This window comes from Perca fluviatilis, chromosome 8, assembly GCF_010015445.1.
Source record: "Perca fluviatilis chromosome 8, GENO_Pfluv_1.0, whole genome shotgun sequence".
In the NCBI taxonomy this organism is placed as follows: Eukaryota; Metazoa; Chordata; class Actinopteri; order Perciformes; family Percidae; genus Perca; species Perca fluviatilis.
In genome coordinates, this window is record NC_053119.1 from 6,025,971 (window position 1) to 6,052,176 (window position 26,206).

The 26,206-nt window shown below is 40.2% G+C and overlaps 1 protein-coding gene across 5 annotated transcripts in view; it reads right to left on the reverse strand.

The window, feature by feature from the left end:
* The window catches only part of cadps2 (Ca++-dependent secretion activator 2), a 268,325-nt gene that overhangs the window by 52,086 nt on the left and 190,033 nt on the right, over nt 1–26,206 (reverse strand). For 3 of the 5 annotated variants that reach the window (XM_039809759.1, XM_039809762.1, XM_039809761.1), the window contains exons 14-17: nt 17,633–17,734; nt 13,225–13,288; nt 12,945–13,068; nt 10,651–10,751 (exon numbers count right to left, since the gene is read on the reverse strand). In XM_039809759.1, the coding sequence (XP_039665693.1) occupies nt 10,651–10,751; nt 12,945–13,068; nt 13,225–13,288; nt 17,633–17,734 (391 nt within the window). Of the gene's footprint in view, nt 1–7,114; nt 7,124–10,650; nt 10,752–12,896; nt 13,069–13,224; nt 13,289–17,632; nt 17,735–26,206 lie in introns of all 5 variants that reach the window. The other 2 variants (XM_039809758.1, XM_039809760.1) reach the window with 2 other exon arrangements.

Sequence of the window (26,206 nt, forward strand, 5' to 3'; positions counted from 1 at the left end):
ATGGACCTGGTTGGGTTTGCCTGTTTTATAAAGCCTAAAGTAGCCTGTAAAGTCTCCCCCAGGTCTGTCTTATGTCTTCTTAGCCAACTTGATTCCAACTTATTACCATTACTCGTTTTACACCTCATTTACATTAATTATGCCTAATTTTTTTATTTTTTATTTTGACTAATAGTTAAGATCAGAGGAACATATGTTTATGTATTATCACAGATTCTGACACCATGAAAGTAGTGATCATCAATTGTTATTGTAGTGTTGCATGTTATTTTTGGGGAAATTTCGTTGAAGGAAACCCATATTTCTGATATAAAAACTTTGAAAAAGGGATCAAATTTGAACCGAGGACAACATCAGTTGCACAATGTTTTCTGTTAAAAGGTGTACAAAGAACTGTATTACCCAGAAACACTTTGGGGTGAAGAAACTAAATGTTCCCACTCCCAAACCTAGAGGGGGGGGGGTCCGGGGAAACGCTCCATTTACAGCAGCTTTGTGCACTATTTTTCAAGCCATTTGATAAGAAAATGCCTAGAAATCTATACATCATTTTGTTAAAAACATGATAGTTTCCAAGGAAAAGAATCATCCTGCAGATCCGACATTCTAAGTTGAAGTTATTTTAAAAACCTAAAAGACAGATCCTGGAGGTTACTGAAAAGATACGGGGCTTTTGAGAGAACATTCGGGGCTGGAGCCCCACAAGCCACCGCCCCTGGTGTGAGTGTGGATGTGTGGATGAAGGTAATGGAAGTAGCAAGACTTTTTGCATTTAGTTTGGATCTTTTCTTTACCGAAAACTGACAGATGTTAGACGGTGTGGGAAAACAACGTAACGTAGACTCACTGTGTTCCAGACACATTGTTTACCTTGCCACTGTAAAAGTTCTGTTATTTTATTAATGCTTGGAAAGATACACCTGATTGGTTTATCTGTCTCTGGGGGCAGGTCTTACAACCATACCAAAAGTTTGATTGAGACATTTTGGGCAAATCGTTTGGGAGAAATCTTGAAAAAAGAAACAGCATTGTCAGGATTACCGTGAGTGCTCACGCAGTATTTTGGACAGCTGGAAATTTTCACTCACATTCGCGTTGGCCAAAGTGCGTCTGTAGATGTGTGTATCCCGATAAGTCAAGCTATTTTCATATATCATCTAGATATTCTATAAGAATTTAGGATTTTTTTTGGTCAATTTTGCAGGTGGGTGATCATGTTTTCAAACCAGTACTTTGCGATCTTAAGCCTCTCCCCTCTGCCTGTCGTCCTTGCGGAAGACCCTCCCACCGCCATTTTCTGAACGCTCATAGGCGCACATTGGAATAATGTATTCCGTCTTTTCATTTCGATGTCTTGTTGGATACCTCACAGCAGGGCTGTATTACTTGAGTCCCGACTCGGACTCTAATCCCGACTCAAATTTTACTATTGTCTCTGACTTGTCTTGGACTCGTTGGCATTTGGACTCGGACTCGTCTCCGACTCGGCCATTGGACTCGCCAAATATTATAGTTGGTCTCGACCGAGTCGAGCACGATATTCTTTTTTTCTTAAGCGACTTCTTCCTTTAAAACTAAAAAACCATTGATGAAGCACGCTTGTTCAGAAAAAAGCTATGAGTTTAATTCAGAGTCCATTTCGATCAGGCATCGAGATAGGTCGCCTGGTAGACGCCTGGCTGCGTCATATACCTCAATCATCAGGTATCAATCATTTTCATTTAGACACAGACACAACGTCAGCGAGCATTTTGTACTATAGATTCTTCAGGACAAGTATTAATTTCAAGAATGCGAACGGTTCCATTTTTTTCTAGTGACACCTGTGTTGCTTGCTTGTTTTTTTTTACATTTTCCATCGGCAGTCCAGAATGTTCTTGTTTCACCAAAATAAAAAGACTCGATATTTAAAATGTGAAGGTACACTTCAGCTTTTTGTGACTTAAGTGAAATTGTTGTACCTAAAGTAAATAATATGGCCTAATCTTATCCTACAATGTTGTACTCTGTGCTTGCTTTTTGATTATTAGAAATAATGAAGCAAAATGATCATCTTAAAATAGAAGGTATACTGTCTGTCACATCACTACAGTAAGTTATGAAGAGGTAAGTAGGTGCCTTCGAAGAGGATTTTTTTTTTTTTCTGTCTTGGTATTGATGGTCTCTTATTTGGACTCAGTCATGACTTGGACTCTAATCTCTTTGGACTCGGTCTTGACTCAGTCTCGACTAGTCCTGGTCTTGGACTCGACAAAGGTGGACTTGACTACAGCCCTGTCTCACAGGCTTCTGAAGGTCCAGATGAAGCCTTACGTTTGGATTTATTGCCCACCACCATCTTTGTCAAGTTGCCAAGGCCCAATGACGTTACTTAGTCAACTTTGTCTTCTATGATGTTAATGCTCCTCATTGTGTGTGTGTGTGTGTATGTGTGTGTGTGTGTGAGAGAGAAAGGGAAAACAGCAAACCATCCACTATTTTTGGAACGTAAACAAGAGCGTCCCTTTTCGTCAGGTCAGTTGCCTAGCAGCAGAGTTGTCACAGTAAATCAAAACCAAGCTGTGTGAACTCAACTTCTCATGGTCAGGATTTTAATTGTCCTTAGGGACATTGGGCCTCATTCACCAATATCTTCCTAAGATTTCTCTTAAATATGTTCTTAAGAAGGTTCCTAAGAGAAGTCTACGTCGGATTCATGACGTGTTCTTAAACAGCAGAATTGTTCGCACCTGTGTTCTTAGGATTGATGAATCCCACGTCTTTGTAACTGAAAGCGCGTGCCAGTTGTTCCTAATTAGCATAAGAAAACGCCCCGAAAATTCCCATATAAGGACATGACACTTCCTGTGCACCTCCTGGGAGACTGCGTTAGAGATGGTCGGAGCCACGGTGGAATTACTGAATCTCAGTACTTAAATAAAAGTACAAATAACCAAAGACATATTTACTTTAGTAAAAGTAGAAGGTGTCCACTACCACAAACCAGGCCTGGCTTTTAAAAGAAGTTCCTATCCTAACCAGCATAAAACGGAAATGTGTTGTTAGAATCGGAATGCGGTTGGTTTTATTCATGGATGTATTTTATTTTCTTTAACCATGCAAGTAAGCAAATAAAGTGTGTGAAGCAGCGCAAATGGGGAGATGTGAAGAGGTCCAGCCAAATGAATAAGATATGAACGCGTCTTACGCAGCCTGGCGGAGAAGTAAACGACGCTGTAGAGATGCAACTATGATTTAAAAAACGGGAATAATAAAAAACAAACATTTACATTTTCACTTTTACCGGAGGCTGTATTACCGAGGGTCAGCGGCGCTGCGCCCGGGCTCTGGAGCACCGGAGCCGGCTTGGATCGGCGGTGCCCCATATATACAGTATCTACGGCAACCAAACTTCACTGGTGAGACAAACGTGTGATGGTCAGGAAGACGTTTTGGCAGGGGGGAAACTGATCAGAAAATGTAACGGAACATTGTAGAAATGTAGTGGAGTAGAAAGTATAGATAATTGCTGCAAAATGTAACAAAGTAAAAGTCAAATGTAGGCTATGCACTATTGAGTCTACTTAAGTAAAGTACAGATACGTGAAAAATGTACTTAAGTACAATTACGAAGAATTTGTACTTTGTTACATTCTACCACTGCATTTTGGCCATAAAAATAGCGATCAATCACCAAATAACGCAGAATTTAATCAGTTTAATTGCTGATGTAAATTGCAGTGTTAGTGGATTTTTTGCATAATATGATTTTTTTTTTTTAACAAATGATCATAAATACATTACAGTACAATTCTATCATTGTAAATGACTGTAGAATTAAATAAAACGCAGTAAGCAATCATTTGGAGCAAATTTTCATCACTCAAATGTGCGTAAGAGTGCTTTTCAGTGTTCGTAGATTTTGTTCTTAGCTAAGAACAAATCCAAGTTAAGAAAACAGTAGTGAATGCCAGAATCTTCGTAAAATGTGCGTAAGAAGGGTTTAAGAACACATTTCTTCGTAAGAACGGTTGGTGAATGAGGCCCATTGTCCTTGGACGTAAAGGGCCACATTAAAAAATACACTCAATTATAGTGCAATAACAGACGTAAAGTGCATTGAAATATGTGCAACACAGCCCCCTCATCCCACACCCTCCTTATTAGAGGAATGAAAGAGTTTTTCTAAACTTTATAAATTGGAACCCTACCTGATGGCAGCAGTTCGTAGTCTGAATAGACCCACAAGAGACACAAAAATCCCTTCCGCTAACTTTCTTTAATTTATGGGTAGACTTATTGTTTTTGGTGGGGGGTAGTTGTTGTATTTATAAATGTTGCATTTGTTTACAAAATATATATTTAAAATTAAAATAATCTCTACAACTTCAAACCTAAATGAATAAAAATGATAAAATCTTAATATGAAAAGACCTACAATTCAATGTTGTAAAACAAAGTATGAAAACTCGGGGCGCCCTGTTAGCTCACCTGGTTGAGCGTGCGCCCCGCGTAGTAAGGCTCAGTCCTTGCGCAGCGACCCAGGTTCGATTCCGACTAGCTGCCCTTTGCTGCATGTCGTTCCCCTCTCTCTCCCCCCTTTCCTGTCTCCGGCTGTCCTGTCCAATAAAGGCCAAAAAGCCTAAAATATAATCTAAAAAATATATGGAAACTTCCAAAGGGAATGAACACTTTTTATAAACCCTACGTGTTACTCCCTTGCCGCGTGTCTAAGGTCTCGGTGACCAAAACCGGAGAGTCCAAGCGATGTTTGACAACAATCGCATTCAAAAAGCGATATTACAAAATTTAATTTTAGACATTTATTTACTATTTTATTTATATATTACACTACTTATGTGAACCCAAGACTTTTGTAAACTCATTTCAAGCACCAAAACAATTGAGTTTAGGTTTGTTTTCACAAGAGATTTGAGACATTTTAAAAAGCGAACATCAACTTTTCAGCTTTAGGGCCAAATGATCTCTCGACACATTGCTCTGAAAGAAATTTGGGCCTCACTCTACACAAAGGTGAGTTTATTCTGAACATTTTGATATGAAACGCATGGGTATCAGCTTATATGCAAATATCCTTGAAATGTGAATTTAAAAAGAAATGTAAAAATGCCCTTAGACCTCCGAAGGTTATGAAAGATGACCGTTAAAAGCTGCAGAAATCTAAATAAAAGGAGGCAGATGTGAGATATCTTTAGCTGCTGCTTTGAGACTGAAAACGAGGATAAGAAAAGCTACGAGGTGCTGTTGCTGTGTGCAGGGGTCAGCCTGCTCAGGTTGCATGCTGATGCACTTAGGCCGCTATTTGTGTATGAAAGAGGCAGAACAGGCAGATATGAAAGATGGGGAGAAAGAGAAGTGACAAGGCAGCGGCTCGTACTCGTGGCCTTTCAGGACGACTCATCACACCTTTCAAAACGCGCCTTTTCAGTTTCCTTTTACTCACAACAAACAGCATGAAATCAGCGTGACGATTCTTCAGCACTCACACCTCTTTTATTTCCAAGACATCAATTTCAATAATGACTCTTTAATGTTTTATGTAAAGCACTCTGAATCGCCTTGTTGCTGAAATGTGCTACACAAATAACTTGAGTCCGACTCAAGTCGCCAATTTGAGGACTTGAGACTTGCTTGACTTACACTGATAAATGACTCGACTTGCCTTTGACTTGGTATTCAAGACTTGAGACTTGACTTTGACTTAGATGATTTGAAAGGACTTGACAGGCCGTGTTCTTTTGTCTAAGGTATTGAAATTAAAAGGCAAGCCTGTTATGGTTAGACGCAAGAAGAAACCACCGCTGCCTATCGTGTGCCAGTCTCCATCTAGCTTGTGATTTGACTGATCATGACTGTTATCCAAGATGGCGGGCGCATGTAAACATTAACGCTACTGTCTTTATAATCTATCTTTGTAATAAACTGTCTGTACACTTACAAAGTGCTCAATGCTTCGGTGTGCATGTAGGGACCCTCATTATGCTACTGTTTAAGTGTGGTGCTATTTTGAGCCTTGTTAGTGGTGTAGAAACAGTGATTTAGCCTCTGCCCCGAAAGCTAGCGTTAACAGCTAAACACCTGTTTGCGGTAACTTGTTTCAAGCTAGAGACACATTCAATTAGCATGAAAACAAATACAGTATATTGGTGCATAAAAGTGTGTCAGAATGCAGGAAATGAAGTCTTTGACTCCCCCACACCCCATCCTGGCAGATATACAGTATATATAGCCCCATACATATACAGTACAGTATACCCACTACAATACATTAGACTAAACCACTGGTATTAGTACTTTTATTTAAAGGACAAATCCGGCGCAAAATGAACCTAGTGGTTAATAACACGTGTATCGAGTCGACCGTTCTCTGCGATTTGTCTTCATGCTAATCTAATGTGACCAGTTTTTGCGCAAACCGCTAATTAGCTTATAACGCTAGTCGTCGGGGCACAGTAAAAAGAAATCGGGACCTTCATTATGCTACCGTGGAAGTGTGGTGCTATTTTGAGCCTTGTTAGTGGTATAGAAATAGTGATTTATTTTTACTTTACCATCTGCCCTGACGACTAGCGTTATAAGCTAATTAGCGGTTTACGCTGAAACTGGTCACATTAGATTAGCATCAAAACAAATCCCAGAGAACGGTCGATACACATGTGTTATTAACTCCTAGGTTTATTCGGCGCCAGATTTGTCTTTTAAGTAAAGGATCTGAACACTTCTTCCACCACTGCTTCCATTAGGCAGACGGTACAAAGTTCCACTGGCCCGAAAAAAAAAAAAAAAAAAAAGATCTTTCATCCCCTCTGCAATAACCACTCTGAACCGAAGAAAGACACTGTAAAGCTGCTGTTTCATACATTTCAAAATGTGTGCTTGTTTTAAATGTGTTTTTAATGAGCCTTGTCGAAAGGAAATCTTTTGTCACTGACAGACAATTAAGCCATCTATCTATATATATTTTTAGAAATATTTTTTAACAAAGACGGTTGACGGTAACGCAAGGAGAACAGGCTCTGATGGGGCTCAGGATCCGACAAACCAGCAGAGAAAGTACAACACAAACACGAGCGGAGGAGGGGGTGGGGGGGGAGCATTCACACAACAAACTTACCTCTCTTCCCTTCCCACGGTGGAATACAAAAAGAGAAGCAGAAAGGACAGTCAGATAAATAATAACAAGTTAAATGGGATTTATACAGGTGTCTGTAGTACACCTTCACCATTATTTCACTGCTGAGTGATTTTACAAACCTTCTGATCTCTGCATTTTCTATGTTGTGCATCTATGTGTACAATTTCCTTTAGTATCCTTCCTTCCATTCTATATTTGTCACAAGAATGATGCCAATCAATCAAATGGTAACACTTTATAATAAGGGGACATGAATTATCATGAAATTCACGCATGACTTCATGCACGAGAAAGCATGAATTCCTTCATGTGGTACTTCATAAACTATCAGTAATGTCCAAGGAATAATAGTATCCCGTGCATGACTTCATGCAGGAACAATACGCTAATGAATGCATTAATTAAGGTATTTCAATCATCATGATTTCTGATTTATTGATGATGTTCATGTCTTCTTCATAGGTAAATCTGTAGTTAAAGCGACAGGCTAAGTAAACTGACTTGTAGTGTTTGAATCATTACTTCACCGTGTTGTGGCCCTTCAAATAAAGTGCTGGCCTGGTTCATATTTAACATTGATAAATAAGAAGACATGACCATCAGGAAATCAGAAATCACGATGATCAAAATATCCTAATTGATGCATTAATTGGCGTATTGTTCCTGCATGAAGTCATGCACGAGATACTATTATTCCTTGTACATTACTGATAGTTTACGAAGTACCACATGACTTCATGCATGAAGTCCCCTTATTATGAAGGGTTACCAATCAAGGTTATTTGTCACATGAAATCGTACGAGGTACAATTCCAGTCAAATGTGATCCCATCAGCCTTCAACTTGTGCATGATAAATTATAAAAATGCCGAAGGAGGAAACTTTCTCTGTGCTCACTTTAAATCGGAATTCAACACGTGGGCGTACCAGCGGGGGTTTGTGACATCACAACTAGTTTGGAGCCAATCAGGGTCCAAATATGTGACTTACGCAAGTGTGGTGTGCAAGACTTTGAAACCTCCGTGAAAACACCGAGAGGAAACACGAGACGGAGTGAGAACAGTGTTGACGCTGACAGGAAACCGAGTAAACAATTATTATTATTCCATCTCTAAATTTAGACTGTGACAGCTTGTGGCGGCGCTCTGACTAAAGCCTCTAATTTGCAGGTAACATCACATCCGAAGCTCGGAGCAGAGATCAACCAGTCGCCATGGCAGCGGCAGAGCGCGGCGTGTTATTAATAGCCCAGGAACAGATGCCTGAGCGCCGCGCCGCCACTTAGGGCCAATCAAACCACCACGTCTCAACACCTATGATTGATCAGTTTAACGCCGTTGCGCGTGAACGGCGCCTGCATATGGGCCGTGGGCGTTGTTTTCATCGGGCCTCCGCCGCAGATTCTAATGCAGCGACGCCACTTGCCGTGTCACCTGCCACTTTAGCGCGAGCGCTGCCAGCGGAGGCGAAGGAGGAGGAAAATGGACAGTGCTGAGAAAAATGATCAAGTGACACGTGCCATCTTTGCTGCTGTCACTCAGAAGATTAATTAAAAAGGAAGAAAATAAGAGTTTCTGAGTTAGTGTTGCAATTAATCCGACGCAAACACAGAGAAGACTAGTTTTCTTAAGCAAGTCAGCTACTCCCAACATAAATACTGCATGTCATTATAATAAGTTTTTTTTTTTTTTTATTAAAGCACCTTTTACAGACAAAGTCACAAAGTGCTTCACAAGAGAAACTGTTAAAAGTAACAGCAAAAACACTGACATTCTGTCATAAAAAAAAGTCATTCTATCCTAAATACTCAGCAAATATGTACTCCCTCAAAAGTGAGGTAATTGGATTAAAAACAGATATTTGTTTTCTGCATATTTCATCAGAGGTAAACAAAATAATGTTAAATAAAGAAAAATAAATCACAACATGAAGGTACGTTGTTACACTGCAACATAGACAACGTGATGCCGCTTTTTTTTCAAATGTGCTCAGTTACTTCTGCTTTGTGTTGAATGAAATTCTCTTTGCTCTTGCGTAAAGGAGCTTGTGTTAAACACTGCTATGTGTACCTGAAACTGTAATCCCAGCATGAGAACCTGTTCCCTCCCCCCTGCGCGATCTGTTCTGGAGCTTGGCCTCCCTCTCTCTCGTACCCATAATGCTCCTCTGCATGTTCAGCAGATTGTATTCTGTGGGAGCGTTACCTCTCTCTTTGCAGATGAGACAGGAAACATCCAGATTAAACTCCACGGAAAGAAAAGATTAGCTGTCCACCTCTTTCGTTTCAAAGAACCACTTTGCTGTAATGTAAGAAATTAAAAAGCCTGACGTTGGATTTTGCACCCTATGCTTAAACATTACACCATTACTCATTCTAAAATAGTCACGGACCGGATTTGGCCTCCAGGCTCCGGCCAAGTGTAACTTTCATATAATAACTTGTGTCTCTACAAGCAATACTGTCAAAACATCAGGTTTCTGGATCTAATGTATGGTGTGAATTTTGTTGGAAAAGTATAATGAGATTTTTCATCACCCCTGTTCAGAAGAGGTATCGGGGCATTGGAGATGCTTGCTGGAGATGTGGGGGGGGGGGGTGGTGCTAACCATTTTCACATTTTTTGGGACTGCCAAGTTATTTCTCAGTATTGGTCTAGAATTCATGAGCATATACAGAATGTCTTTGCACTTGTTTTTCCATTTGCTTTTGAAACCTTATATCTAAGTAATATACCAACGGATAAATTGGATTCGAAGGACAAGAAACTTCTATACATCTTATTGGCAGCAAGTAAAAAGGCTCTAACAAGGAGATGGCTCAAACCAGAACCACCAACTACTGAGGACTGGATAAACATTGTGCAAGAGATCTACACAATGGAAAAACTGTCTTCTTCACTTAAAGTGCTGAGGGACACTTTCTATAGGATATGGTCCAAGTGGACGGGATATGTTAAGCCGGTTGGATCTGATTTTTTTGTAAACACTGCTGCTTCTTACTAATTATGCACAGATTTAAAATTTAAATGACTAACATAAATAATATGGAAGTAATTTGATTACCCCGCCACCCGCACCTGAGTTCTGTTGTTCCTGTATTAGAAAGTTAAAATGGTAAAGCAACGTAGTGTACTTCATTTGTCAAACAATTGTAAAATTCAGCATGCTTTTCCAATAAAATAAAATAAAAAACAAAACAAAAAAAAACATCAGGTTTAGAGGTTGGAGTGAAAACATAAAGCTCATATTTGAGATATTCTGGATCCAGGGGGTGGGTGGGTTATGTCTGGGGTTTTATTTTTTTATTTTTTTTATCTTAGTTGTTAATCATACATTTCTGTGTATATGCATCTGTGTAGGTATGTATGTGAATATATATTTGATGCTCCATTTTTGAGGCGTGTATATACCTGTACGTACGGTCTCTTTAAAATATAATAAAAATGTGATCACAAAAAAATATTTGTGTCAGGCGGTCCTGAAACAAACCTAACGGATCAAAATAAACCGAGTACCTCGGAGTGATGTTCTTCGTTCTGCTGCAGGACTTCGATGCAGAGCTCTCCCAGTCGCATCATGTCCTCTAGTCTTTTCTCCGGAGCAGCCTGAGGATCCACTGAAGGCCCCAACGCAGCAGGAAGACACCCAGGATACAAGCAAACACACTCAATTAATACGCGTGAGAAACGTGACGGGATTTCTGGACGCCTAAAACTATTAGTCGCTGCAACCTTCGGTCGCACGGACAAATTATGAACGTTTGGTGAAAGTGCTTTTACAGGTTTTGCTCCGTCATCTCGGTGTGAGCTACAAGAGTCACCTTAAACTAGATTATTTAATTAGCATGGAAGATTTTAAAAACACGATACGAAACCCTGATCATTGATTGGTTGATGTCATTCGCTGATTTGTTTTAACCCCCCTGTTGTCCTCGGGTCAAATTTGACCCATTTTCAAAAGATTTCTATATCAGAAAGTTGTGTTTCTTTCAACCAAATTGTCACAAAAAATAAAAATAAAGGTGGATGGTTCCATACTTTCATTGAATTTGGGTATTTAATTCAATTTTATAGCGTTGATAACAATTTAACAAAATTGATAAAAGAACGTTGAAAAAGGTTTTAAAAAAGCGCACAAAAAGTGACAAAAATGTCGGGAAAAGCTCCTCAGATTTTGGAAAAAGTGACAAAAACGTTGAAAAAGAAAAAACATCGGGAAATGCCACAAAAGTGTCGAAAAAGACGACCAAAACGTTGAGAAAAAGGATTTAAATTTGACATGTTGACCCAGAAAAACAACAAGTTGCATATCGACGGGAAGACAACCCAAGGGTTAAGTCCTTTTTTTTGTTAGTTATAGGTTTCCAAAGTAATACACAAAAAGTACAATGCTCACATTTGACCTTTTTTTTTGCTTTTCTTCCAGTTGAAGAAAATCAGCCATCTGGCTCACAAGGTACTAAAGGCCATGGCACGGCGAGACATAACCGAAAGGTCTGGACCAATAGTCCTGTCAGTATGGGGCATGACCAAAACATTTTTGTCAACAGATATCTTGAACATTGGAGGAATATTGTAGACAATCTATTGCTAGTGTAGTGAATTCTATGCAGAAGTTTACATTGACATCAGCCTATGTCGGGCCCCCTCTGTTCATCATTGTTTGTCCTTTTATGTGAAACTTTTTTTGCGGCTGTCTCGGCCAGGACTCCCTTTAAAAGATATTCTGAATCTCAACGGAAAGGTTCCTGGTAAAATAAAATAAAAATAAATACATTTCCCATGAGCCTCAGCTGACTGTTTCCTTCCCTACTGAACCATATAGTTCACCGCCGGATGCTGCTGATATTCTGTTTCTCAGAGGATGAACCCTTGAGATTTTAACGATCCCATTCTTTTTCTTCTTCTTCTGACCCCTGCACTCTTTTTCTTCTTTATTTTTTGTTTTTTTCAAGGTCCTATGACATGCTGCTTTTTGGATGCTTTTATATAGACCTTAGTGGTCCCCTAATACTGTATCTGAAGTCTCTTTTATATAGACCTTAGTGGTCCCCTAATACTGTATCTGAAGTCTCTTATATATAGACCTTAGTGGTCCACTAATACTGTATCTGAAGTATCTTTCCCGAAATTCAGCCTTGGTGCAGAATTACAGCCACTAGAGCCAGTCCCACAATGAGCTTTCCTTAGGATGTGCCATTTCTGTGTCTGTAGCTATTGAGGAGGAGAGAGGGGGGGCAAGGTGGAGGGTGGGGGTGTGGCCTTGACCAACTGCTAGTTTGAAAGCCATGATGTCTCTCTCTCTCATGGGTGGGCCAAATTCTCTGGGTGGGCAAAGCAGAGAAAGGGGAGGTAACCTTGCTCCTTATGACCTCATGAGGAGAAGATTCCAGATCGGCCCATCTGAGCTTTCATTTTCTCAAAGGCAGAGCAGGATACCCAGGGCTCGGTTTACACCTATCACCATTTCTAGCCACTGAGGGACCATAGGCAGGCTGGGGGAACTCATATTAATGTTCAAAAACCTCATAAAACTGACATTTTCATGCCATGGGACCTTTAATGCAAAATGAAGGCCTGTAACAATGCATGTCTACAGTAGAAGAAGCAGCAGGTACAACAACGTAAAGATATATTTTAAAAACTGGGTTTTTCACACCCCCGTTTCTAAAGTTGTTTTTTTTTATATGTAAATTGAAAATGAAAAAAACAACAACAACAACAGGGGGGATGGAAACACTGGCTGATGTGGAGTCACGTACCGAGAGAGCTGAAGTGACATCTGAGCGGCTCAAAAATAAACCCCTCACCCTTGATCTGGGCGTAGTCGATCAGCTGACTGTAGTTGATTTGAGCTGCGTTCTCCAGACATTTCTGCACCAGTTTCTTCATCTCCTCAGGAGGAACAGGCGTGGTGATGTCCTTCATCAAAATCTTGAAACAACACAGACAAAGGGCACATCTCAGGGACGTTGGAGGATTCAGCAACACAGAACGGAAACCAGACCAGAGTCTGGCACTCAGAAAACAGGAAGGAACAGGAAGTCTGGACAAACATATTTGAAAAAGTATTTAAATGTGATCCTGTACCCGTTCCTGCAGCGAGAGCGTTGCCTTCAGGGCCCCATCTGGCCGTCCAAAGGGAAAGCAGTACCTGCAGATGTAAAAACGTGGGCGGACATCACATTTAGAAACAATCTCAAGGACAACTGTGTGCGCGGGGGGTGGGGGGGGAGAAGAAGAATAGGAAGATGGAGCAGCGGCAGCGTGCGTCAACAGATGGCACTTTCTTTCATCTAATTAGACAGACGAAGGGAGCTTTTTCTCACCTCCGGCTCCGTCTGAGCGCAGACGAGGCGGTTCAGAGAGGTTTCACGTCGCTAATTGACAAGTGAACAGAACTAAATAAACAAAGGCACGCGGTCAGCGCAGGGCAGCCATTTATTGGACCAAATCCTACGGGCAGATGTTCTGTTCCTTCACACTGAAACAACTAAAAAATATTAAGAAAAAATATCATCAAGCTGAACTTTGTTTGAAGATTCAGTTCATACTTTAGTTTGTTTATTTCCATGAACAAATTAATCTCTTTTTTTTTTTTAATGAATGCAACGTCAAGTGTTTCAAAGAAGCATATATGTGTAACATACCAGTCCTTCCAGAAAAATGCGGAGTTTTTTTGTGATCGTTGCGGGCAAAAATCCTTGATTATGCGGCACATTTTCTTAAAAAATGCGATGGAATATGCGTGATATTTATGCAATTTTAGGCGACGAAATTGCGGGAACTTGCTTTGATGAAAAAGAGAAAAAAAAAAGTGATTTGATGACATAATTATGTCACTTCATAACATTCCCATGGCAACAGGGGCTAAATGGCTGTAAGCACAATATTTTTCAACTTTCTGATAAGATATATGGGACATTTTTGCAACGAAAATGTGGGGATTCTGAAATCATGCGAGCCCGGCATATTTTGCGCGGAAATCTGCAATTTATGCGGCGAAAGTGCGACATATTTGAAAAAATGCGGCCCCCGCATAAATATGCGGACTTTGGCTGATTATGCGTTGAATTATGCGATCGCATAATCGCGTTTTTATGGAGGGACTGAAATACGCGATATGAGAACATGTACAGCACATGTCAAAGTCACGGCCCGCGGGCCAAATCTGGCCCCTAGCAGGTCTTGATCTTCATGATGATTTTTCTGATGTTTTTGGGGCTTTTTTCTTTAATGGCTAAGTTACTTTATTGGAGCTTTGTGTCTCCGTATGGCGCCTAGGTCACAGGCAGCAGCGCTGCTGGAGACAATGTGGTACATCCCCAGGTCCTTCAACTGCATCCACGTTTCCTTCCCTTGCTTTGATTTTCCGATTCAAATTCCGAATTTGAATTCCGATTCAAAGACTAACCGTTACTCTAGGGCTGGACGATTAATCGAAAATGTATCGACATCGAAATTCTGAAGCTGTTATCAACGTATTTTTCCCATGACGATAATTTATATTATTTACAGTTTTTTACAATCACTTTGGCACTAATTTCAGAACCGTGACGTAATTTTTCATACCTCTAGACACAAAACTCAGAACCAATGATCAAAATGCCCATTTTTCAAAACTCTAACACTTCTTTCAATTGCTTGGATACAATCCACACAAACCAAAGATCATTTGTTCATTTAACAAAGATCACCTGTTCAATATGACACAACTTAACATCAAAGTGCTACTATTTCAAAAAGGCAATTCACACATTACATTTCAGATGATTGTCTATTCATTTCATTACAATCATCTAACTATCAAGTTATACACTGCTCAAAATGATAAGTAACTGTTGCATTACTCTTAATGCATGTTGTATGGAAACAGACAAACAATATTCCATGTTTAGGTCATGAAAGTTTCAAGATGACGAGATTCATTGTTACCAACTAGCGTGGAGCATGAACAATTAGACTACATTATCTATGGATGTAATATTTCATCATCATTCTTTACTGTAATGTACTACTGTTTATCAGACAATGTTTCTATGCTCCCATGTACCACCTTTCAGACTATTTACAGTATTGACAGTACTGCACAGTATGGATGCAGGCCCTTGGAATTGCTTGTCCAATAAATACAATATTTAATGATTGCACAAATGATGACCCAGTGAAACTATGGGTAGCTTGTGTGTGGGTGATCTAAAGTAACGTTTCAATGGGATTTCACAATCAATTCATTTTTTTGAACCAATGATTGCGCAAGTGCAAGATTTCTTTAAAGATATGAAAGCACAATGCAATGTTTTGAACATTGGACAGCTTGTGTTACAAGTGATGACCATTTTGAGTTTTGTGTCTAGAGTTTTGAAAAATGACATCAAGGTTCAGAAATCAGCAGCAAAGTGATTGTAAAAAACTGTATTTCTGTTGATAGGCCTACTTTCTCCTTAAAAACATTCTACCGCGTGTGCAGGTTCCAAAATTAAAACATGCCAGTCGCCAAATGCGGCCGACACGCACACACACAAACACTGGCGTGCACACCAGACGCTACCTTCTGTTTACTGATAGCTAGTGTTTAACTCAGGCTTATTAATAAGCTAGTAAGTGGCGATTTTTGGCAGTCAGCCTTCCAAAAGAAAGCATGGTGAAATGAAATGTCAACCGATCATTAACAGTCGACCGACAAGCAGGAAACGGAGTCTCAGTTCACCCGTCCGCGAGGCTCTGACACACTAATCGGTAAAACCAGTGGCCGTACCCAGCCCAGGCTGTGAGATTTGACTGTTGGTGGGAAAAAAAACAAGCGCCGGATGATTACCAAACGGTGATTGGGTAATCTTCAAATAATCTCCACCCTGCGTAAGAAAGAATAATAATCGTTAGAGGCAGGAAAGGGGAGCAGCTGTAGTTTACAAGTATAACTTTAAATTAATCTTTTGGTGGCTGAGCTCAGCTTTAATCTAAATCAACTAAACTGTGGAAATCCTGCTCTTGTCTGGGGGAACATTAGCATAATCCCAGCATTGTCCCGGCCATTGTTTACCAGCATTAGCCTCTTGTTGAGGTGAGTTAGTAATGACTCCCGCTGGCTGATCTCTCTCCCCTCCTCAACCCCCTCTCCCCTCCTCCAAACTCGGCCCTGACCCCCACCCACTCTCCTCTCTGTGGCCAGATGGAGGGCCCCTCTCAGGCATGAAGGGGTTTAAAGAGCCGCGCTTCAGGACAGTTAATGGCACAGGTCCATTCAGACGAGTGTTGCTCAAGGTCTCGGGGCTGTCGCTTTCACACCGCGCTCACAATGTGTTCACACCGCGGCGCCGGCGCTGAATAGCCGCACGCAGATGCAGGGAGGTCTCATCAGCCTCCGTCGACGCACGTCCTGCACCTGTTGTGTGCTGCTGATGGCGCTAGAAATACCCAGACTGCACTGGGTTTGTTATGATGGGAGTTAAAAAAAGAGCATACCAGTGGTTTTTACACGTTTTGGGTTCTCTTCAAATCACTTTACATCACAGCTAAGCATTTGGAAAATGGGTTTTTCGAGGTTAAGATGTATTTCTCCTACAGTTCCATGCAGCCATTCTTTCCCATTTATTTGAGTAAGACAATCTATTATCGGATGTTGATGATGCTGTTGATGTCTTGCGTGTCTTTTTCCAATACCGGGACTCCGATACTGGTTCCTAAACGATATTTTTTTTTATACAACAAAAAGAAACTACAACATTACACATTACGGTACAAATCTTTTTATTTATGTCTCAGCTCCTTCTCCGTGAACCCCGTCTCTCTGTGTAACGTAGAGTTTTTCCTGCGTGTCTCTACGACGTGGAACGTTAAGACAGCCAATCACAGCCATTATTAGATCTTGGTAGAAGCTTGCTTATTGGCTTGCTGACGCTGATGAGGTTTACTCCTTAGGTATTGAAATTGGGTATTGAATGACGAGGCATTTTTCGATACTCGATACTTTAGAGGCAATTCGGTCTGTGCATTAACAGTATTGACTTCGGTACCCAGCCCTAGCTGTGCTTTGCAAACATCTCACCAAACAACCACAGCTAAAAATGAGCCGGATGGCTAACACTGGCACATTTACAGAAATATTGATTAATAATAGAGAGGATGGTGATACTGCCTAAAATGCTGGTATTCGTAATGGCAAGTACTGGAGTCTATGCAGCGATCCGATTTATTTATTATTCCGACGTTATTTAGCCCTGGAAAAAAAAATAAATAAAATATATGTATTTTTGAACACAGTGGTATCGGATCGGTACTCGGTATTGGCTGATACACAAGTTCAAGTATTGGAATCAGGAAGCAACAGATGGTATCGGAACATCTCTAATTAATTATATAGAAATAAATAAATGAAAATGAGAAAATAGTTTCCTGTAGTTGAACCTGATTTCTGTACAGTACAGAAATGAATGAAAGCCACCGGCTCGCACAAGATGTTTGTTGCTTTGTGATTCTAGTGAGAAGGGGTGCCTACCTAAAATGTGTGATCTGGTTCTCCAGCAGAGCCATGAGGCGACTCCTGATGGCCTCAAATTGCTCTTTTTCCTCCACAGCCACCGTCCCCATCCCATCAGGCCTGAGGAGACAGAAGAGATCAGACACAGGACACGGTCAGCTTTCATCTTTACCTCTGTGGCTACAGAACACAGGCTGACCGTATCATTTCATTTATACTTTTTTATCGTTTCCCATTGGGGGGGAAATCACGATGTTTTTAATCCGTTTGTTAGAACACACTACACACAGGCCTGAAATACACACACACACGCTCAGGTCCTACACCCGCACTAATGGAGAGATGTCAGAGTGAGGAGGCTGCAACTGCTGGACAGGCGCCCTGGCCATCCGGTTCCCAACCCAGCTCCAGATGATGGGAATGGGGATGAATGATGCGGTTTTTCTTCTGCTAAAATTCAGTATTCAGGAAAAACTAAATAGAAATAACAGGATTTTCCCTACCTTTATAAGATTTAGGTGAACTCGAGCCATTTTGGTTATTTTTTCCAACGTTTTGGACACAGATACGGTAATAATAGTGGTCCAAAATGATGTGAAATTGCATTTCTTTTATTGAAAAACATTACTTTGGTGCATATTGTTGCTTTGTTTTGTGGAAAAGGATAACAATGATGCAGTTGTGTGAAAATATGATGTTCCATGGTTATGCCTAAGAAGTGTTTGTGTGTGTAAGTAATGTTGTAGGTAACACGCAACTCAAGTGTAAGGAGATGGACCGGAGGATAAGAGACAACTGGATTTAAAACATAAAAGCAACATGTCATAAAAGTTTATGACATAACGCTTCGGTCATTAAGTCATTTGGTTTTTGTCATGACAAGTTAGGGTTCATGTGTCATGACACTCTATGTATATGATACCTTCAAGTAAAGTGTTACAGGATATTGCTTTGGTTATTGGTGCATACATAGAAACAAATTGAAACAATATGATATTAATAAACAATCAATACTAGTGTTGTCAAACGCTGAAAATATTTAATCGCGATTAATCGCATTAATGTCATAGTTAACTCGCAATTAATCGCATATTTTTATCTATTCCTAATGTCCCTTGATTTCTTTTTGTACCATTATTTTTTCTCATTTTAATGCTCTTATCAACATGGAAAATTGGAACGGCTTGCTTTGTGCTTTTGTCGCCTGGCTTTGACGAGGGGGGGGCGGAGAATTGGCATCAGCTGTGTGCTCGGCCATCATCAGGTGGTATTTCAGACTGGACGTGCTGCGATGATAGCTCCGTTCACAACGACAATACACACACATCACTTTGGTCTTGTCAATGGAACCATTTGGCAACTTTTTAAAAGTAAACTTCCATTCAGATTCTTATTGGCATCCATTTCGGCGTCTCACGCTCGCCATCCACTCAAAACGTAACGTAAAAAAAAAATGCATGGATTACTGCAGGATGTGCAAAAACTGGTTGGCAAAAAAACTATTTACAAACTTGAAATGCACTGTGGGGGAAGCTACTTTGACACTGTAGCTAGCTTGTGAAGCAACAAGCTTCTCCTCGTTGACTGTCAATCTCCGGCAACACTACACTTTTATACAGTAGATACACAACGACGTCTCCGAAAAAGTAGCTCAACACTTTACTGCTAAGTCTTTTAATCAACAAATGCATGATTATGTTGTGGTGCCATTTATCACACTACAAGAAATCTTTCATTCCCTCTGCAAAAAACACTTTTAACAACATAAAACAGACACCGTGTTTTAAATGTATGTTTTGAACGTGTGTATTTTTAATGAGCCTTGTCGAAAGGAAACATTTCTGTCACTGCTTTGGGATGGACAATAACACCATCCATCCATCCATCCATCCATAACAATCTCATTGCCAGAGATGGCTCCAGTGCCTGGTAAAGGAATGGCACACATTCATTACATCACATTGCAAAATACCCAAATAAATGTCAACATGCTCACTCGGTTATTCCCTGTTGAGTTGCTTAATATATTACAGTGTGGGCTGTACGTGCCTGATGTGATGTGCAGGAAATGAGGAGGCCCAGATTCAGTTATTAGCAATGATCAAAGGTATTTTGTTTATTTCTTTTTCAAGCGTTACTGCTAACTTTGGCTCTCTAATGTGGCCGCTCTGCCTGCAGCAGGAGGTCAACAGAAAGTGAAGGAGACCGATGGCCTGCAGCTCTCTAGAGGGACAGGGAGGCTGTCTTTCTTGCCTGTTCTCTGCTCTGTATCGTCAAACCAAAACCACTGCTCCAATCTCTCCTCAATCAGAAGATGGAGGGCAAGTTGCGGATTTGTAAGATAAGACACGCCTTTATTGTCTCCTGTAGGAGAAATTTGTCACAGGCAGTCGCATAAACAAACATGGCACATCGCACATGAATATACAATTGTCTAGTACAAATGCAATCAACTACAGTTAACATTCAACTAGTCTCGCATTGCCGGACCTTCCTCCACAGCGCTGTGGAGGACGGTCTAGCTAGTCCACACAACATCCCGGGATGGGAGTAAAACGTGCTCTGGCTTATTGGCATTTCTTTAAACCAATCACAATCATCGTGGGCGGCGCTAAGCGCTGGACGGAGCCACTGTGCTTCTGCAAAATAGCCTCTGGAAGGAACTTCTTTTGGAGGAACGTCAAAGGTTGTTTTAGTCGTGCAACAGAAAACTCAGATTGGACAGATAGTCTAGCTAGCTGTCTGGATTTACCCTGCAGAGATCTGAGGAGCAGTTAACCATAGTCCTCACAAATCCACCACAGTTTAAAATTACAACACAAAGAAAGAGGAAGGTGTGGCAACAGAACAATCTCGGAAATGAAACGTCGTTGATATGGACTACTCTTGAGGTAAATCAAGGCCGTTTCAAACACTAAACCTGGAGACTGTATCTTTCAAATGCTTAAAATGGTAACATTTCACAACAGACGCCCTCCTCGTCAGACCGCCTCACTGCAAATACCAAAAAGAAACCAAACACGCAGACGTGAAGTAAGCGCAGGAATCTTTGAATTTGTTTAGATTCAAAGAAGAAAAAAGAAAATCTTACAACATGTTAAGAGTCTTTGAAAAAACAGCTAAAGGCTGCTTTTCTGTCTTTGTTTTTTTTTTCCTTTCTCGCAGCGACAGGATGGACCGGCTTGTTTTCACCAAACTAAACCGACGAAGCAGCCAAACTCTCCGCGCTGACCTCAAAGTCAACCAATCAATCGGAGTGCCTCCTCTTCCTCCTCCGCAACTCATCGAGCCGGCAGGAGGAAAGTCGACAAAGAAAAAAAATGTTAGTTGAGCGCTTCATTAATGTTTTGTAAAAGCTTTCATTCCCCTCTTGCCTTCGTCTGAATAGGCACTCTGGCGAAAAAGGGGAAAAAATGCAATCAGTACCCAGAGCGACCAGCCTTGACTTTGGAGGCTTTGTCTGTGCAGCTGAAGGAGAAAAGCACCCTCTCCAAACGGCACTCGCAGTCGCTGGAGGGGAAGAAGCACGGAGGTTGTCTGTTAATGAGTTGTTCTTCTAAAAGCCTTCGCCGGTTCGGCCCCTGACCATATCACCTCGAGTGCCAACAGCGAGGCTCCTCGCGGCATGTTCCTGACTCTCCAAAGTCGAAAAAATTTAAATAAAAAAGTGACGAGAAAGGAAGAAACGGCAGAGGCACTGATGCTCTGCAGAGAGGAGAGAGATACTCAACAGCCACTGGTTGACTTCCTTGTCAATTATTATTTATGAAAATAATAACGCTATTTCACCAGGGAGGTGAATCGCTAAGGATACAAAAATCTATTTTACAGAAGAATTCTGGCCAAGCTAGCAACAGCACGGAGAAAATACACGAGGAGTAATGGACAAATAACGCAGCCTTTTAATAATTCAACAACAACAAATGTATATGTAGTACCGGTATGTGTCATGTAAATAACAGACATGATAAAAATAGAAAAATCACAAAAAATTGAAATGATGAAAGTCAATAAAATAACACATCATACAATTTAAATAATACAAAATGATATTAATTAAAATATTACATGAAATGGAGTAAATAACTTAAATTTACATAAAATAGAAAACATAGGCTAGTATGGTTACATAAAAAATAGAGTAAAATTACATGTGTAAATGTAAAACATACACACATATATACACATACATATATATATATACACATACATATATATATATATATATATACATAAATACATACATATATATATATACATACATATATATATATACACACACACAACATAAAATGAAGTATACTAATTTACATAAAATTGAATTAAATCTTGTGAATAAACAAAAGCTTTTGACACACAAAAACATTGTAAAATAGACATTATGCAATGAAAGCACACGAAATACCACATAAAAGACAAATAATAATAAAATAAAATGATATAAAATAAAACATATAGTATGGTTAAACCAAATAAAAATGTAATTCGTTTTTTACAAATTACACACAAATGATATTAAATTACATTTCTGTTAATGACAAATATATAATAATTTACATAAAATGTAACGAAGATTGTATGAAAAACAAACAAAAATAAAATTGGGTGATGGAAATAACAAATAAGCAAATGTTGTGCTTGCTCCAATTGTGTGCCACATTTGTATGTCTTACTCCCTTTTGGAGCCTGCTGTAATTATAAAAAGAATGTAATTTTTCTTTTCTTTTTTTTTTAACCATTTGTATTTTTGGATGCCTATTGACAACTGGCCGGGGACTACAGCTTGAAATTAGCCGTGAAGACTTAAAGCTCCTTTTGCTCTACAGTTCATTAAAAGGGGACTGCCCACAACATTACAAACTAATAAACTAAACTTTTGGCGCATTCATTTAGTCAGTGAGGAATATTTGTTGAGAACAGGGCGGTGTTGGGAGGGCGGAGGCTGTAGACGTGACGGAGGATGACAACAGGATGTGGTCACGTATTGTGTGAGAACATCAGCGCCTCTCTTCAGCTCCACTCTACTCCATTTGTTCTGTAATGAGAGCCAGCTTTCTCTGCACAACAGCACTTGTTAGCACAACTTCTAAACCCTGTTGTTCCCCAAATCTGTCAATTCATTACCACCCCCCCCATCCCCTCATCACAACCCCTCCACTTCCCACAACCCCCTATTTAACAAGCACCAGTTAATCCCGAGGGAAACATAAAGCAGAGTTGTTGGGAGGAGCGTGTGTGCTCACTCATGGAAAGGCAAAGAAAAGCTGGCTTTCATGTTGAAGCTGCCGCTGTGCTCCTGTGGGCCCCTGCACACACAAATTAAGACGTGGGGACTGTGTGTGGAAGTCTTCGATTCAGAGAATTTCTGGTAGGATTTAACACAGGAGGCAGCGGCGCTGTTGGTCGGGTGTCCTTCACTTGGAAGCTCACTGTGCCTCATGTCAAAGTCGGTTTGCCTCCCTGAGTACATTGTTAGAAAGATCGCAACATTCCCCACAGGTTGATGTAGAATGAATGTGTAAAGAGTTAAAACTGTGGATGGTATAGCAAAGAAAAAGATCCTTTTTGCTTCTGCTGCTGACCGCTCTGACAGTCGGGCCCTGCACTCTGAGTCACAACATTCCATCCAATACATACGCTCAACGATTAATCGTTTTCAAACTGAAATCGCAAATTTGAAAGAATGCAATTAGCTAATCATAAAGATATTTTGTTGAATGTTTGGTGTAACATTTGGTTTTATCATTTTTTATTCCTCTTTTTATTATGTTGTTATTTCATAAGAGAAACGCTGGAATAATGTTACATATCACAGAATATACAACAAGTACATCCGACCAGACAATCTGATTGGTCCAACTAGACATTGAGGCCGATTACACACTGGCTGCGTGACGTGAGCGTGTCAGCTGTGTGGCGTGTCCGTTTATATTTCGGCTCCCATGGTAACAGGTTAGAGCTTGCACGCTGCCTGCGTGACACGCGCGTCTCAGAAAACGCGGGCACGCTAGAAGTAGGACCGACGCCTGTTTTTCACGCAACACGCAAGCGTGTTGGTAGCGTTTCCAGGCAAAATAGAATAGGAAAAGATGTTTATATATGTCGTTTAGACACAAATACATATTAATAAATGACATGTTGATGTTTGAAAGTCTCTGTTTTGATATAAATGCAGATATATAAATGTAATAAAAAAAAAAATCGATTTTGTAATATTGCACCTGTCAATACAGAGCGAAATATTCTGTATCCTATTTTGCCGTCAATACTGCCGACGTTGTCTTTGCTGTAATCAAATCAGTATATATTTATGTTTAACATGGTATTTTATTTTATCAATGGGAAACATCCACGTGTCCAGACAAGGCTAGCAGCGCCGCGTCAGACACGTTTCTGGTGTGTAAAGACATAGAAAACGCCACGCAGCCTCCACGCTACAGAAACGCCACGCTCACGCCACGCAGCCAGTGTGTAACCGGCCTTAGAACGTGCTCAAATCAGCATGAGAGCACACCCAGAGCCACTTGAGCACACCTGGCGCATCACTTAAAATATCACTCCGCTATTTCTGTGTCAACACTACGGAGTTGAATTATAAACAGTTTCCAAACATTTGTATTTATGTAAGTAATTCAGGAACCACAGTGGAACACACAAAAGCTCTCCAACCAGTATATGACGTGATTCATCGGATTAAATGACTTATTAGTTACAACAAGATTGAGCTAGCAAGGCAGTTTGGTGTTTATATGTGTGGTAGTTATTCAGTTTGGGAAATCCCACGATCTCTACAAAGCTAACGTTAGCTTATGTTGACTGGCCGAGTAACGTTTTACAGGGACAGGAAATCGTCTCTGTTGTTTGAAGTTCGCGAACGTTTAAGGGTCTAAATCCATCCATGGAAAAAATATTTTTTTAGGGAAGATATCTTAGTTATAACAGGATGGAGCTAGCAAAGCAGTTTGGTGTTTAAATTTAAATGTTTCTATTTTTTCCCCCAAATTGTTTAGCCCTAAAGCTATGTTCACAAAAAGTTGACTAGGACGCTTTTGTAGTAAGAAGAAAAAGCTGGCAGCGTTTTTATTCCAAAAAGCAGCCGAGAGTGTCTTTTGTTGCTATAACAACAGCTACTGCTACAGTATCCTAGAGCGCTATGTGGAGCGGTGCCAATGTTAAAACTAAGCGGTGGAGCGAGCTAGAGAAAGAACAGAGAGAGCAGAGCTGCTAACGTTACATTAAACAAAGCCAGTTCCCTGTACAGGGAGCACCCGGTCATACCGTATAACTCGCTGTGCTCACACTCCATTTTTTCATTCTTGTTATGGAAACGACAGGTCTGGCTACTTCGCTTGTCATTGGTCGGCTGTCAAAAAAGCACTTGAAGTAGGGCTTTTTTTTTTTTTTTTAAATTGAACTTTTTCCAACTTAAAAAAGACGCTCCGAACTGCAGAAAAGAAGTCGGCGATGGCGTTTTAAAAAGCGCTCACGACTTTTTTCAAAACACGGTTTACTCCGTAGGATTATGATGTAAAACAGATGCTGGCCGCTTTAAAAAAAAAGACACCAAGTGTGAACATAGCCCAATACACACTAATGTAAAAAATGTCAGATGGGCATTTTTTCTAAGACTCAAACAAGGTTGAAAATTTTAAATAACGGAGGGAAGAACGGATGGATGTAGAAGAGGAATAGATGAATGGATGGATGTAGAGATGGAGGAATAGACAAATGGATAATTGGATGGATGGATGGATGGACGGAGAGACAGAGGAATAGATGGCCGGCCTGAGGCCTGAAGCCCTCACAGATACTGCCAGCTGTCCTGTAATCGGAGTTATTCATTGTCCTCAAACAATCAGTGTTTGGTTCCCATGTGCAGCTACAGCGAGCGAGATGGCAGTAAATAAAACTGATCAGTTTTGCAGCTCTCAAGTTACACCGTTACACTTTCACTACTTTTTTTAATTACAAACACTAACTTTTAAAACTCCAAGAAATTCACACGGGCCTACTCTCGACACTACTACTCGACACTTTTAGAAATCACTTTCCAGACAATCTCAAGGGATTTTATTGGACACTGTCCACTTTTTAAGTGATGAAATTGTTCTTAAATCAATCTGTTGGTGGTGTGCTGCTAAGATGTCTTATGAGATGAAGAACTCTGCACACCTAAGTCCAATGTATTACACATTTATTTAGTGCAAAAACATTCATCAGACATTTCATGCATATAAATGGATGTTGTTGCACTGAAACATACAGATCTAATACAGTGATGAGGGTATTTTCATCATCGATAAGTCAACCCATTATTTTCTTAATCGATGGCTTTGTCTATAAAATGCCCATCGTTATTTCCCAGAGTTCAAGGAGACGTCTTCAAGTGTCTTGTTTTGTCCGACCAACAGTCCAAAACCCCCAACATTTTAAGTTAACATACAAAGGCACATGCCAGAAGCTGAGAACTAGCAGATGTTTGGCATTTTGGAAAGTGTCTAAAACAACTAATACATTATTATGTCTCTCAAATCAACTAACAATTTTTTAACTATTTATTTCAGCTCCAGAATAGATTTTTAGTGCTGAAAA